This window comes from Saccostrea cucullata, unplaced genomic scaffold, assembly GCF_032062105.1.
Source record: "Saccostrea cucullata isolate Sc308-1 unplaced genomic scaffold, CSIRO_AGI_Scuc_v1 ctg1005, whole genome shotgun sequence".
In the NCBI taxonomy this organism is placed as follows: Eukaryota; Metazoa; Mollusca; class Bivalvia; order Ostreida; family Ostreidae; genus Saccostrea; species Saccostrea cuccullata.
Window position 1 is genome coordinate 176,901 of NW_026927867.1, and position 12,212 is coordinate 189,112.

The following is a 12,212-nucleotide window of genomic DNA, read 5'->3' on the forward strand; positions in this document are numbered from 1 at the left end:
AACTTGAAAAGAATTTGAGCTTTATTCAAATATGTTTACAGGGCCTAGAGACAACACATTAAGAGATTTTTGGAGAATGATTTGGCAAGAGAACATTAAAGATATTATCATGCTGACAAACTTAGTAGAGAAGGGAAAGGTAGGAAAAGCTATATTCTAAAAAGAAGTTCAAGATGTCAAAAATGTAAAATTGTATATTCATTGGAAAATGTTTATTTCATTTTTATATGTTTTTATTTAACGATTTGGTTTTTCAGAACAAGTGCAGTCAATACTGGCCAGATAAAGATAAATCAATAGGAATTGGTCTCTGCACTATATCTCTGAGAGAAGAAACAGTGTATGCATTCCATACATTGCGAAAACTTTCAGTAGAAAGAAAGGATGTAAGGATTCATTATATAGACAAAACCTTGTATTTTAATATTTTAGTATATACATTTGTGGTATCTCTCTATTATATAAACATACGGAGAACAAATATCTTCAATTTTGTATGAAGTTTGTCTGAGGTCAGAGGTCAATACGTGACCTAATCACACGGCGCAACAATATCTACCGGTTCGTTAATATAAAATGATTTACTCTACTTGCTTTTCATGTATAAAAATGAACAAAATGTGCAAGTAAAATAATAACTATTTTATTTACAACGTTAACAAGTATTTTTTTTTTTTTTTTTTACAGTTTTTTGGTTATCGATTTAACCTGTGTACATGGAGAATATACCAATAGAAACTAGCTTTTGTTTACAAGTTTTATGTCACTGTTCTTCAGCTGTACAGTTTCCAACGTTTATCCTTATTTTTGTGGTAGACTTTTAGTTAAATCCTCATGATAAACTATAATTTTTTCATCAAATTCTACTCACGATAAATGTGTAAATCTGTTGGAAAATCAAAGCAATGCAATCACGCCACGAACAGCTGAAAAACACATCGGCGCTGTCGTAGTTCAATGTAAGTTTCGCTAGTGTCCGCGTGTTTCTTGTGGCTTTTCAGCATTGATTATCAATTTTCACGAATAAAAATATTCCCAGACAACAATCTGTTCACTATTACTGATCACAAGTAGCCTTTCACAAATTAGTCCCTTAGAAATAAATCCTTTAGCCTGATGAATTCGAAGCGTAACCGCCATTCAAGCCGATTTGCACCTTGCGTCATTTTTAAAAATCTACGACGGACGGTTAGTGCAATAATCTTTATTCGAAAGTATTAAATTGTCTGTCTCAAATGTATATATAAGTAATAAATAACAAGTTTATAAACTTCAATGGGAATTGAAGTGGGTCGGTACGAGATTAAATCTTCTGAGAAGGCCTTCGGCCTTCGCAGGATTTGATCACGTGACCGATCCACTTCAATTCCCATTGAAGTTTATAAACTTGTTATTTATTTCTTAAATGATGTTTTTTTTTCGTTAATGAACATCAAATGTTGAAATAATCTGAAATCATTAAGAATTCAGTAAAATAATTCTAACACAACATCAAGACCAATGCCTCTACTTACAATATTATCATTATGAATATAATTCCTGTATACAAAGCCACCTAGTAAGAGAACTATCACCCAGTTCCACTATACCGCCTGGCCAGACCATGGTACACCACAGGAGCTGGAACTTGTCCAATTCCATAGATTTGTATCAAGGAGAATACATACGGATGTTCCACTACTAGTGCATTGCAGGTTTGTCAACTTTTAAAATAAAAAAATAACATTTATTTGGCTTTAGACCGTAGAAAACGATTTATCGTCGCAGATGGTTCTGATACAAAAAAGAACTCTCATTGCCAAATGACCCTCCGTTCCGATTATTGGTATTAACATACAGTATTTCAGTGTACAGCTACTACAATTTCTTTATTTTCATATATAATTAGAATGATAAATAGATTACTCAAATATATGGGGTAAGATGCATCTGATTCATGTAAAAATAGCAAATACATGTACATGTGTTTTTTATTTAAAATCGCAAATAGAGAGTCGAGATGTTCTTTTTAAGAATATAATTGTTTTTTTTTTAAACAAAGCTACAGTTGTACTTACATGAACCAATTGTAAATTCTTTCAAAGTCAAATTTTCTGCATTTACAAAATCAGCCTTTACAATTTTACTAGATCAACTAGATCATCTTCTAAACATCAGTTATTTGTCGTTACTTTATCAAGTCGTACAAATGTGTTTCGCCCTTATTTTCAGCGCCGGAGTTGGTCGTACGGGAACATTTATTGGACTTGATTCACTCCTGACTCAGGGAAGAGACACCGGGCGGATCAACGTTTTTGAATTTGTCAAACAAATGAGAGAGAACAGAATGACAATGGTTCAAACCCCAGTAAGTTTCTACGATATTGGTCTTCTTAACATTAGATAAATGTTAAGCTTAGTCCAATCAAATTTATAGCAATTGTTCAAACATGTGTTTATAATAAATACGATTATTTTCATTTGCCTGACAAATCACTAGAGGAATGAGAATATTGTTTTTAAAGATATTTGTTTGTAAACAAACAACTTAAGAAAGCAACAATTCGGGGCTGAATTTTTCCTCTAAAATGATTTTCCTGTACAAAAATCTTTTATCTAATGAAAGGAATAAACGTAACGAAGAGTGATCAAATAAATATTAAAAAAAGAAGTTTAAACCATACAAAAGTCCTATTTACATGACCAAATCTGCTTTATATATAGAGAACACCTTACAGTACAAAAGAGTATTTCTGAAAATTTGTACTAAAAGATATCTTATTCTTTCAGGAACAGTATATTTTCCTGCATGAAGCACTAAACTGTGGATTCCAGGGCGACTTCCTTCTTTCAAGAGATGAATTTCCAACAAAATCGGAAGCATTGCTGAATGACAATGCCCCCTTAAATCAAAGAGCTCTTTACAAAGAATTTAAGGTATAATATGATCATTAATAATTGCTGTTTAGCGTTTTAATTATAAAATTTCAGTGGAGACTTTTTCATTGTTTTTTTTCTTTTTATAGGTTTTGGAAACATTGACATCCAACTCCAACTTTTTGGCAGACGAGGTCGCTACAAGTGTAGAAAACACCAAAAAGAACTTCAGTCAAGACATACTACCTGGTATGATATATTGTTTAAAAGACATCCGTTTACAATCTTCATTTATATTATGCCAAGATACGTTAGCTTGAGCTTTTGCTATATAATTGATAAGCAACAAAATTGTTAGCCTTTTAGTTTTAACTGACATTAAAATAATCATATCTTTATTTTTAGTTTCAAAGTTCCGGCCGTACCTTACCACATATGTGAAAGGAAGGAATGATTATATCAATGCAGTAATGGTTCCGGTGTGTATTTATAAAAAAAATATCTATATGCAAAATGTACGTAAATCGGAATTCGATAGAAAATCTGGTTTTATTCTGTTACTTTACATTCCAGTCCTATAAAAACCCAGCCGGATTAATCATAACCCAAAAACCTCTACCCGACACTGAGATGGATCTGTGGAGATTGTGCTTTGATCACGAAGTGAATGCACTGGTGGTCCTTAATGCCAAGAATGAGGTATAACACTGACGTTATCTTAATCTATTCTAGTTTGATCCTAATTTTGTCCTCTACATACAAATTCCATTTCTTTATAAGATTATAACTTCTGTACACACTGAATATCTTGTAAGTTTCTTTCGGTACTCCTGTAAGCATTATGATATCGATGCTTTACCTTTAGGCAAACGGCTGGTTTCCAAAGAGAGGGTCGTCTAAGGCGTGTGTTCCTTTCACCCTTACAGCTGGCGGTACAGGAAGTAATATCAGTGGTGTGTCACAGGACCACGTAGTGATTTCAGGCGACGTAAGACTTCATATTATTAGTTACCAGAAATTACACATGCATTTAATGAAAAAAATTGCAATGACTATAAATTCAATCTATGCTTATCGGTGAACTGAAAGGTATGTAGAAGTTCACTGAAATATGACTGAATGGCAGAACTCAATCTTTTCATCCTTGTGACCAATTAGCCGAAAAATTGTAGATTCAAGTTTTTATTAAGATTTGATATTTTTTTTAAATAAAGATATAAATTCTATAAGTTTAAATCAAAAGGATGTAAAACAACTATGCAGTGGACAGAGGTTATTAAATGGGTATCTTTCCATTACCCTAGTATCGATTAAATTATTAGAATGGAATTAAAACTTGTTTTCTTCAATATATGAATAAAATGTTTGGCTAGTCAAGAATGTAGTTTTATTGAAATCATGATTTTTTTTTTAAATTTAGCATTGTTTTTTCCCCATTTCCTAACAATATTTCTGTTATATAATTAATCTTTTTATGTCAAAAATAGAACGTGAAGAAAGAAATAGAGGTTTTCCAAGTGCAGACTGATGATAATGATACTATACTTAAAGCCACAGAACTCGTTCTAGAAAAGGAGAAACAGTCACCATTTACATCTGTTGTCATAAGCAAGTAAGTTTTATTATATTGATTGAAATCAAATGCATAAGCTTCAAGTTTCATTGTAATACCAGATTCATGTAGCAAATCATTCTCTGTTTATATAAAGATCCTACAATAACTCATATCTATTTATGCATTTGTTCTATAAAAATTGCCTAAAACTTGAACAAATTAAGTGTAAAATGAAAATACATTATGCCTTGTCTAAGTGTATGTAAGATAATAGAGATATATTTTTCTTTTAAACCTATATTTTTTTAATAATGGAATGGTAAGTTGTAGTTGCTAATGTAATACACAATAGCAACTTCACTGGTTTTTTAGTAAAGTAGAAATAGCATACTCAAATATATTACCTAGGCGATTCTGACAATCACTCGTTTTTAAAAAAAATCAAAATGTATAAATTGATACCTTTTATTTGTAGAAAATGGAGCTCATCCCCATATATATGTAGGATAAGATATTACCTAAATATATAGTATACCACATAATAGGCTTTTAACTCTGTCTATAAGGAACTTTGATCCGGCACAAATCTGTTTAAAGTTTTAACTTCACTGTTGCAACAATACAACCGAAGTATTCTTCCGAGCTTGCCGAAAAGATAAAAAAAAATATGCGAGTAATAAAATATGTACATTGTGCGTTTTACACTTCAGGGACGGAGCAGGACCGGCCGGTATCCTCTGTGTTTTACATAACGCCCTGCAACAGATCAGTATGGATGGAGAGGTCGACATATTTACAATAGTACGGCAGTTAAAAGTCAGAAGACCGGAAGTTATCACAACGCTGGTGTGTAAAAACAGCCATTTTTTTCTAAGAATAAAATGAAATACATTTTCCCTGTTTTTCCTTTTTCAATTTTGCAGAAAAAAATAGATTGAATATAAGTTTTTAAAAGAAATATCTCAGGAGTGCCTGAATCAGTACTACTTTTAGGTTATTGTTGCAGGAGGAGTACAGACGATGTTACCAGCTGGTGTCTCAATCTGTTTCAACAGAGGGAATATATGCCAACATGTGACAAGGATCTCCTTTCTGTTTCATTTTATATATGATATTATATATGTACCAAATGCATTTTTCCTATATGTGAAAGTAGACATTTCATTTAATATTTATTAAACTAGTAATAGGTTATTTCCTGATAATAATTTCATTTGAAAATAAAAAAGTAATTTTAATTAAGAATTGATATGTGTAAATACATGTATTTTGGCAAAATATTTATGTTACAATGTTACGTACAAAATGACAATAAGCCTCGGCATGAATTTTTTGTATTTAAAGCACTTAAAACCAATCATGGTAAAATCTTATCAAAATTAATGTAGATACCTACATGTGTCTTGATTTAATAATTATTTACGGTAATTTGAATCACGTAATTGATAGTGATGACACATTTGAAACATGATATAAAAAAACTGAAAGAGGTGAACGAAGAAATCTTTTCAAAAATAGATAATATATTTTATTGCAGTTCGAAATTTTAAAAATTTTGCAAATGTAGCTGCTTTCTTTACAGAATTCTAGATTTTGTTTTTATCAATTTGTAATATTTATCATTAAAGTCATTCAAACATCTGCTTTTTCCATATAATTTGATTGACTGTAAAATATACCAACATCATTTCAAATTTAATGACTTCCGAGAAATAACATGATTTAAAGTTATTTTTCTATCATAATAAAAAAAAGCAATTTAAGCATACAAGTTTTAATATTTGATTGCAGTTAATAGCTTAATAGACAAGATGAAACAAAATAATTGTTTGCATCAGTCTTTATTGTAAAAAAAAAACACCTTTACTAGTAAGTTACAGATAAAACTAAGTTCAAAAAGTTTATTAATAAGCATTAAACAAATATTGCTAGGTTTTGAACAAAATTCAATACCATGGTCTAAAAAGTAGTTTCTGAAGACAGAAGATTCAACTTTAGGTGATAAGAAGAGCAGAAATGCTTTTTTTCATAGATGAAGTTTGAGAAAATGGAATATTCTACACTGGGTAGCGACAAAATAACTGTAATTCTTCTAATGCAGGAAAGTAAGACAAACACACATACACGTGACTTCAATGAAATGAAAACAAAGTTAAATCACGGTAACGTGCTCGACCATTGGTAGCCATTGCATGCCAACATCTGTGACAATAAAGCAGTCAGTTGTAACGATTGCGAAAAGTACAATATGGTGCTGATATCGTAGATAGTAATATTGAAAATGGTTTACACCTATTTGAAAAGTCGTATTCAACTTAAAATGTTTTTCGATTTGGATTCTTTCTTAAACATACCTGAACTCAAATTGATTTTCGTGTACAAAATAAGAAATCACTTTCTTACAACATATAAAAGGGACTTTTATGAAGGCAGGAACGTTTTTAACTTTTAAAATTATTATACCAAAGAAATTAGAAACCTTGAAGAGATATAAAAACAAACTTACATGTACAGTAGTTAAGCTCAAAAGCCTGTTCAAATATTCAAACAATACAAAAACAGAGCTGCAAGAAAATGAACTAAACAACAGAGGTATAATTACATGCTTTAAAGGAGCAAACACCGAAGGTCGACAATCTCAACCGCCTTGTATTCCTTATCAATTAGACAGGCAAAAGGAAAATTAATTGTAAAGGTATGTCAATTTTCATAAGAATTGTCAACATTCTACTTAATGAAATAGTCGAACTCATCGCGCAGTGATTAGAGTATCTGCTCTAGGGTCGAGAATATGGGAATTTATCCTTTCGCGGTTCAAATCCCATTGTGGAACATAGAAATTTGTCTGTAGGATGAATTCATATAAACAGAGTCCCTGTAGGACAAAGGGTGCTTGCACAAAATGGATTCATCAATGCTCAATGAGTATGTGCCGAATAGGGAAAAACATTTCCAGACATCAATCGGTAAGTCAAGTGGTGGTGTCTCCATATACGTGAAAAAGTCTTGCTTAAACAGCATACGTACAGCCGTCAAACGTTCTTGTTGAGATCAGTCTTTGTATTGACCAAAACAAAGAAATATTGATTATATTCTTAATTCGATAAATGATTGATTGCTAACTTTGCTCCTTTAAAAAAATGCTATTGAGTATTTAATGAACAAGCAGGCATAATTTAGATAAGCGGATGATATTGGTACATTGCTACATTAATAATTAGGCTTAATTCCGCTTGTCATTGTGTTTTTACGTTTATTATCGTTTGGAATGGTAAAGATTCATAAACCCTCTGCTCACTCAAAAAACAAAAATGTTGCTTAATGATTCTCAAAAAGAAAAATTATTTTATAAGTAAAATACAAACAACTATCGCATAGATTGCAGGGCAAAATTGGACAAAAAAGACACTTCAACTTTGCAGACCTATAAAAGAATAATTGGAATTTATGACATTAAGAGTTATCTCTCTTATCAGAGTATCGTCGAGCCTTCAATGAACTCTTGAACATGTTATATGGAGCCTGTTGGACGTTTTTTCTCACAAACATAAGGCCGTCTCTCCCAGCATCGTAAATCTATCCACTCCTGCCAAGGGTATGTGACAGCGACACAGTGTTCCTCTCGGTTATAATTATTTGGTTCTCTCCATCTCCAATTGGTAAAGGTGAGTCCCCTTCTACTCCAGTCCCATACAAACCTCCAATCGTTTTCCTGGTCATTGGCCCCGATCCAAACCACACACTGAAGCCATAGGCGGTGGGTACAATACGCTACGAAATATAGTAAACACTAGAAATGGAAGTCTGAGAGAAAAATATCTAGGTTAAAAAAACTATAAAAATATTCAGTAATACTTTCTTAATAAGTAGCGATCGTTCATAGTAGTAGAGCTCTCGCTCCGTGATCGGGAAGTTGTGAGTTCGATTGTCTGCCGTGACTGACTTAAGTCGATAAAAAATGGGTAGAATCTCTTCTTCCGCCATGCAGGCAGCGCTTTGAAGTGAAGTTGGTGGCCCTTGATTAACCCTAGCCTAGTAAATTGTATTTGCGGACAGATGATTGTGTACATGCATATCCTAGACCTTTCCAAATGATACCTTTTTGAGATACATTTGCTATCTTTAAATCATGAACTCGTTTATCAATAGCTTGCCTTTTCCTAAACTTTTCGAAAGTAGAATATGCTCTAACTATCTAGCCAACATTGAGATATAAATTAAATATGCACGTGAAACAGATGCATTGCAACATAAATAACTATGTTTTTATGTTAAAATCAACGTTTTTTTCTAATAAAATAAGAAGCACACTGTGGGTGTGAACGATCGGCATGGAATGCTCATTCCCCCATGATAGAGTTTTTAGACACATATTTTTGGGTTTCATGGATATTGACGTTGTAACCACATGAGAGACGGGGCTATCATTTAGAGGGCTCATTGCTCTCAGTACATCTAGTTTTATAGAGAACCATATGAAAATATGAATGTTATGAAAAAAAATCAATAAGATAAATTTGACATACCTGGTGCTAGATAATTAATGATCCATTCATTTTCTTTTCTTGATTCAATCTCTGTGAGATACCCTCCTTGACTTTTGCACTGAAGCTAAAATGTCAAAATAATTTAAAACGTTAGAAGGTGCAATGTTTTTCATTAATAGTTTCTATCGATATATGTAAGAACGAACTGAGTTTTGTTTTTACTATCATTTTACTACAAAAAATACTCAGACTCTTTTTGAGTTACAACTTCTAAACTTAAGGTCAGGATCTAGTAAAGAAAAGATGTCTCGGTTCAAAATTTGCATGTAAACAAGATGAAAAACCATATATTGAACAGTTATTTGCAATGAAATATTAAGAAAAATAGCCACGAATATAAAAGTTTTTTTCATATATAAAGGAAATGTATCCAGATTGCCTACGGTCTCTCAGACAACCGTTATATGTATGTTCAGGGCCCCTTTTTCTAAAAGAATATCAAACTTAGATTAATATAGGTATCAGGATTACATTTAATACGATATCAATTTGAATGCCATGAAAATACCCTATTTTGTACATTAATTTCTGCTAAAACCGTAATGTAAGGGAAAAAAGATGAAATCAATTACAACGTTATAATAGGCCTAGCACCACAAAAGCACTATAAAGTCATTTACTATATCTTGACCTTAACTAAGATATGAGAATGAAGTGCTTAACAAATAATTATTTAGATTACAGGTATCAGAATAATAATGTACATTTCTCTAGCCTTTACGAAGCCTACCTTAGCTTCGTCCCATGTTAAGTATTCTTTCCCCCTGAAGTAGCAGTGTTCCTCAAAATACAGCCACCCAGGCTCGCATTCTGATACGCCCCCATGAAATAACAATGTACAATATTAGCACAACATATACAATGTTAACATAAAAATACAATACTAGCATAACAACAGCACAGTTTCATTTTTGTCACTATAAGGGTTACGACAAACAGTCTAGTTTCTCTTTGCTAACTTAAATTTCTTTTCTGGTTATTGCTAATTGTAACATTTTATGATCATACAACTTTATAAGAAAATTATGGAAAAATAGCATGTAAGTGTACATCCGCGGAGGTAAACAAGCGTAATTTACGTCTCTTATAATGTCATGATCTCTTTTTTTGCTATACACGTGTCTGTTAACATCCATTTCTTAAACAGGATAAATCAGTCTTGACTAAGGGACGTATTTAAATTAACTTTTGTCCGTTTTCTTAACAGATTCAAATTTTAGTCAAATTAAGTCGAAAAAACACCTTACATTTTAGGCAGCAGATAATACACATTGTTTGACATCGCTTGTTGCCCAGAACGTTCCCCACTGTCTCTATTTAACAAACAGTGCTCTACTTCTTACATGCAGTAACTATTTTCGGTATAGAGGAAAAAATATCATTGAATCTTACACCATTTAAACAATATTTTTATTGAAATCTAGTGTGTAATGTGACTTCCGTCCTCTTATTTCCATCTTTGATGTAAATAAACAATATCCAATCCACTTTAGAATTCCGAAGGGAGAAGTTAATCCTTACATCGCGGTTTCAAATCCAACTGTTGGATGTAGAGAACGGTCCTTCAGATAAGACCGTATAAACTAAGTTCCTATGTCGAAGTAGGTTCTGGCACGGAAAAGATACCTTTCTGCTCAATGGCCCTGAGTTCCGAGTATAGGACAAAATTTGCATGGCTTTTTGTCGCGTCTACATATGAGTGAAAAATTTTCGAGAGGACGTGCAACCAAAATACAATAAAGCAATCATGATATTTCGTTCCTGTAAAGTCTATCAACTTTGTTATTAATATATATTTTAAAATATTACAGTGATTGGAATTTCAGGTCTTCATTGATATTGTTTGTCATATATCGTTTTCAAAATAAATCTCAAAACTTGCACTTTAATCAATTTGCAATACTGTAAACGTATTACATTTGGCTGTGTATTCTTTTTAGCATTTTTTGCGGAAAGCAATATCCGCTAATTCAAGTACGACGCTAAATGTCTCGCACATAAATCTATAAAGAAAAACATTAAGATATGCGCTTAATCAAATCCACGCTAACTTGTTCAAAATCCAGTTTCCGCCAAATATCGTACGCACTGAATATAATACATTTACAGTATACCCCGATGTCCTTTAAACGAAAACAATATCATTTATTATATAGTTGAATATATCCTGTCTATCTCATTGTCTGAGACCCATTTATGTAGAAGAAATGCTACGTTATAATCACCTGCTTGTGACAATTCAGGTAAATATAAGGACATTGGTAAAAAATTATGTTTTTTTGATTAGTCAATTACAAATTGATAATAGCCTTTTCATTGTTACCGATTTCAACTCAACATGGGTATATATAACATTAGGGAATATAATGGGGTTGGGGGTGGTTGGGGTGAAAGGCACCTTCTTCATCCAACACCCAAATCATTTTTAAACGTATATATTCTTTAATTTAAACGTAAAATATTTGTCAAAAGAATTGTCCCCTACTAATTTACTTTAACCCCCATCCTAAATCCACAAAACCCTACACAAACCAAAAACATCTAGAATTTTTATTTAATTTTTGCAGAAACAAGTCAAATACATTTTTCAACTGTCATCAGTTGTCCACTTATAATAAATATATCCCACTTTCTTTTAAAATTCATCCTTTCAAATGAGCAATATTACTGTATTTTTATGGCAAAAGTAGATTTGAATTTAAAAAAAAAAAAACTATGACTGTTTAGATTAAACTAACTCTGTTTCTCTAAGTGCATTTGGTTAATACTTCAGCAAATGTAAACATTTAAGATGGCATGAACTGCTCATCATTTACTGATATCATGGTATTGAAAAAGATTTTTTTCTTCAATACGGTCATTCAAACACATCTCCATGCGAACTCGGTCAATATTGTATTCTTCATATAGCTAAATCTTGGTATTGACCTCAAAAAGCAATTATTAAATATCATTATTATATTTACCCGACCAGAACTCCCAGCCCTCATGCGCATCAAACTCCACCGTTTCACGACTTTGATATTCCATTAGTTTACACGATTGTTGCACTTCATGGTAAAAAACACCCGAACATTTGGGGTTTCGATTTAAGCAAAATAACGAACATTGACCAAGATCTATCCCTTTATATTCATTTATGATGAACTTGATATTTCTTGGCAATACATTGTTAAGGTACCGTTTTCTTAAATATGACTGTGCGTTCACTTCAGCGCCGCATTTTGGAAGAAACACATCTAGAACAAAGGCTA

At 32.1% G+C, this 12,212-nt stretch overlaps 2 protein-coding genes across 6 annotated transcripts in view; one reads left to right on the forward strand and one right to left on the reverse strand.

Annotated features, from left to right (window-relative positions):
- The window catches only part of LOC134275699 (receptor-type tyrosine-protein phosphatase alpha-like), a 31,857-nt gene extending 25,805 nt beyond the window's left edge, over positions 1-6,052 (forward strand). For all 5 annotated transcript variants that reach the window (XM_062757960.1, XM_062757962.1, XM_062757961.1 and 2 more), the window contains 12 exons: positions 42-139; positions 258-386; positions 1,552-1,694; positions 2,212-2,347; positions 2,770-2,916; positions 3,006-3,105; positions 3,262-3,335; positions 3,430-3,555; positions 3,722-3,844; positions 4,344-4,468; positions 5,122-5,257; positions 5,418-6,052. In XM_062757960.1, coding sequence (XP_062613944.1) covers positions 42-139; positions 258-386; positions 1,552-1,694; positions 2,212-2,347; positions 2,770-2,916; positions 3,006-3,105; positions 3,262-3,335; positions 3,430-3,555; positions 3,722-3,844; positions 4,344-4,468; positions 5,122-5,257; positions 5,418-5,489 — 1,409 coding nt within the window. In that variant the 3' untranslated portion in view covers positions 5,490-6,052. The remainder of the gene's footprint in view (positions 1-41; positions 140-257; positions 387-1,551; positions 1,695-2,211; positions 2,348-2,769; positions 2,917-3,005; positions 3,106-3,261; positions 3,336-3,429; positions 3,556-3,721; positions 3,845-4,343; positions 4,469-5,121; positions 5,258-5,417) is intronic.
- A 1,870-nt stretch (positions 6,053-7,922) lies between these two features.
- LOC134275693 (perlucin-like protein) lies at positions 7,923-11,988 on the reverse strand. Its single transcript, XM_062757953.1, has 4 exons — positions 11,925-11,988; positions 9,689-9,768; positions 8,938-9,022; positions 7,923-8,182 (listed from the first exon to the last, which is right to left on the reverse strand). The coding sequence occupies exons 1-4, from the start codon at positions 11,986-11,988 to the stop codon at positions 7,923-7,925; spliced, it is 489 nt and encodes a 162-aa protein (XP_062613937.1).
- Between the last annotated feature and the right edge of the window lie 224 nt (positions 11,989-12,212).

What these genes read in the sequence shown, in the direction of transcription:
- LOC134275693 (XM_062757953.1), bottom strand. Translation starts at nt 11,988, where the DNA reads ATGGAATATCAAAGTCGTGAAACGGTGGAGTTTGATGCGCATGAGGGC. An exon ending in TAACATGGGACGAAGCTAAG is followed by an intron (nt 9,023 to 9,688) that starts GTAGGCTTCGTA and finishes TTGACATTTTAG; the next exon opens with CTTCAGTGCAAAAGTCAAGG. An exon ending in CATTAATTATCTAGCACCAG is followed by an intron (nt 8,183 to 8,937) that starts GTATGTCAAATT and finishes TATATTTCGTAG; the next exon opens with CGTATTGTACCCACCGCCTA.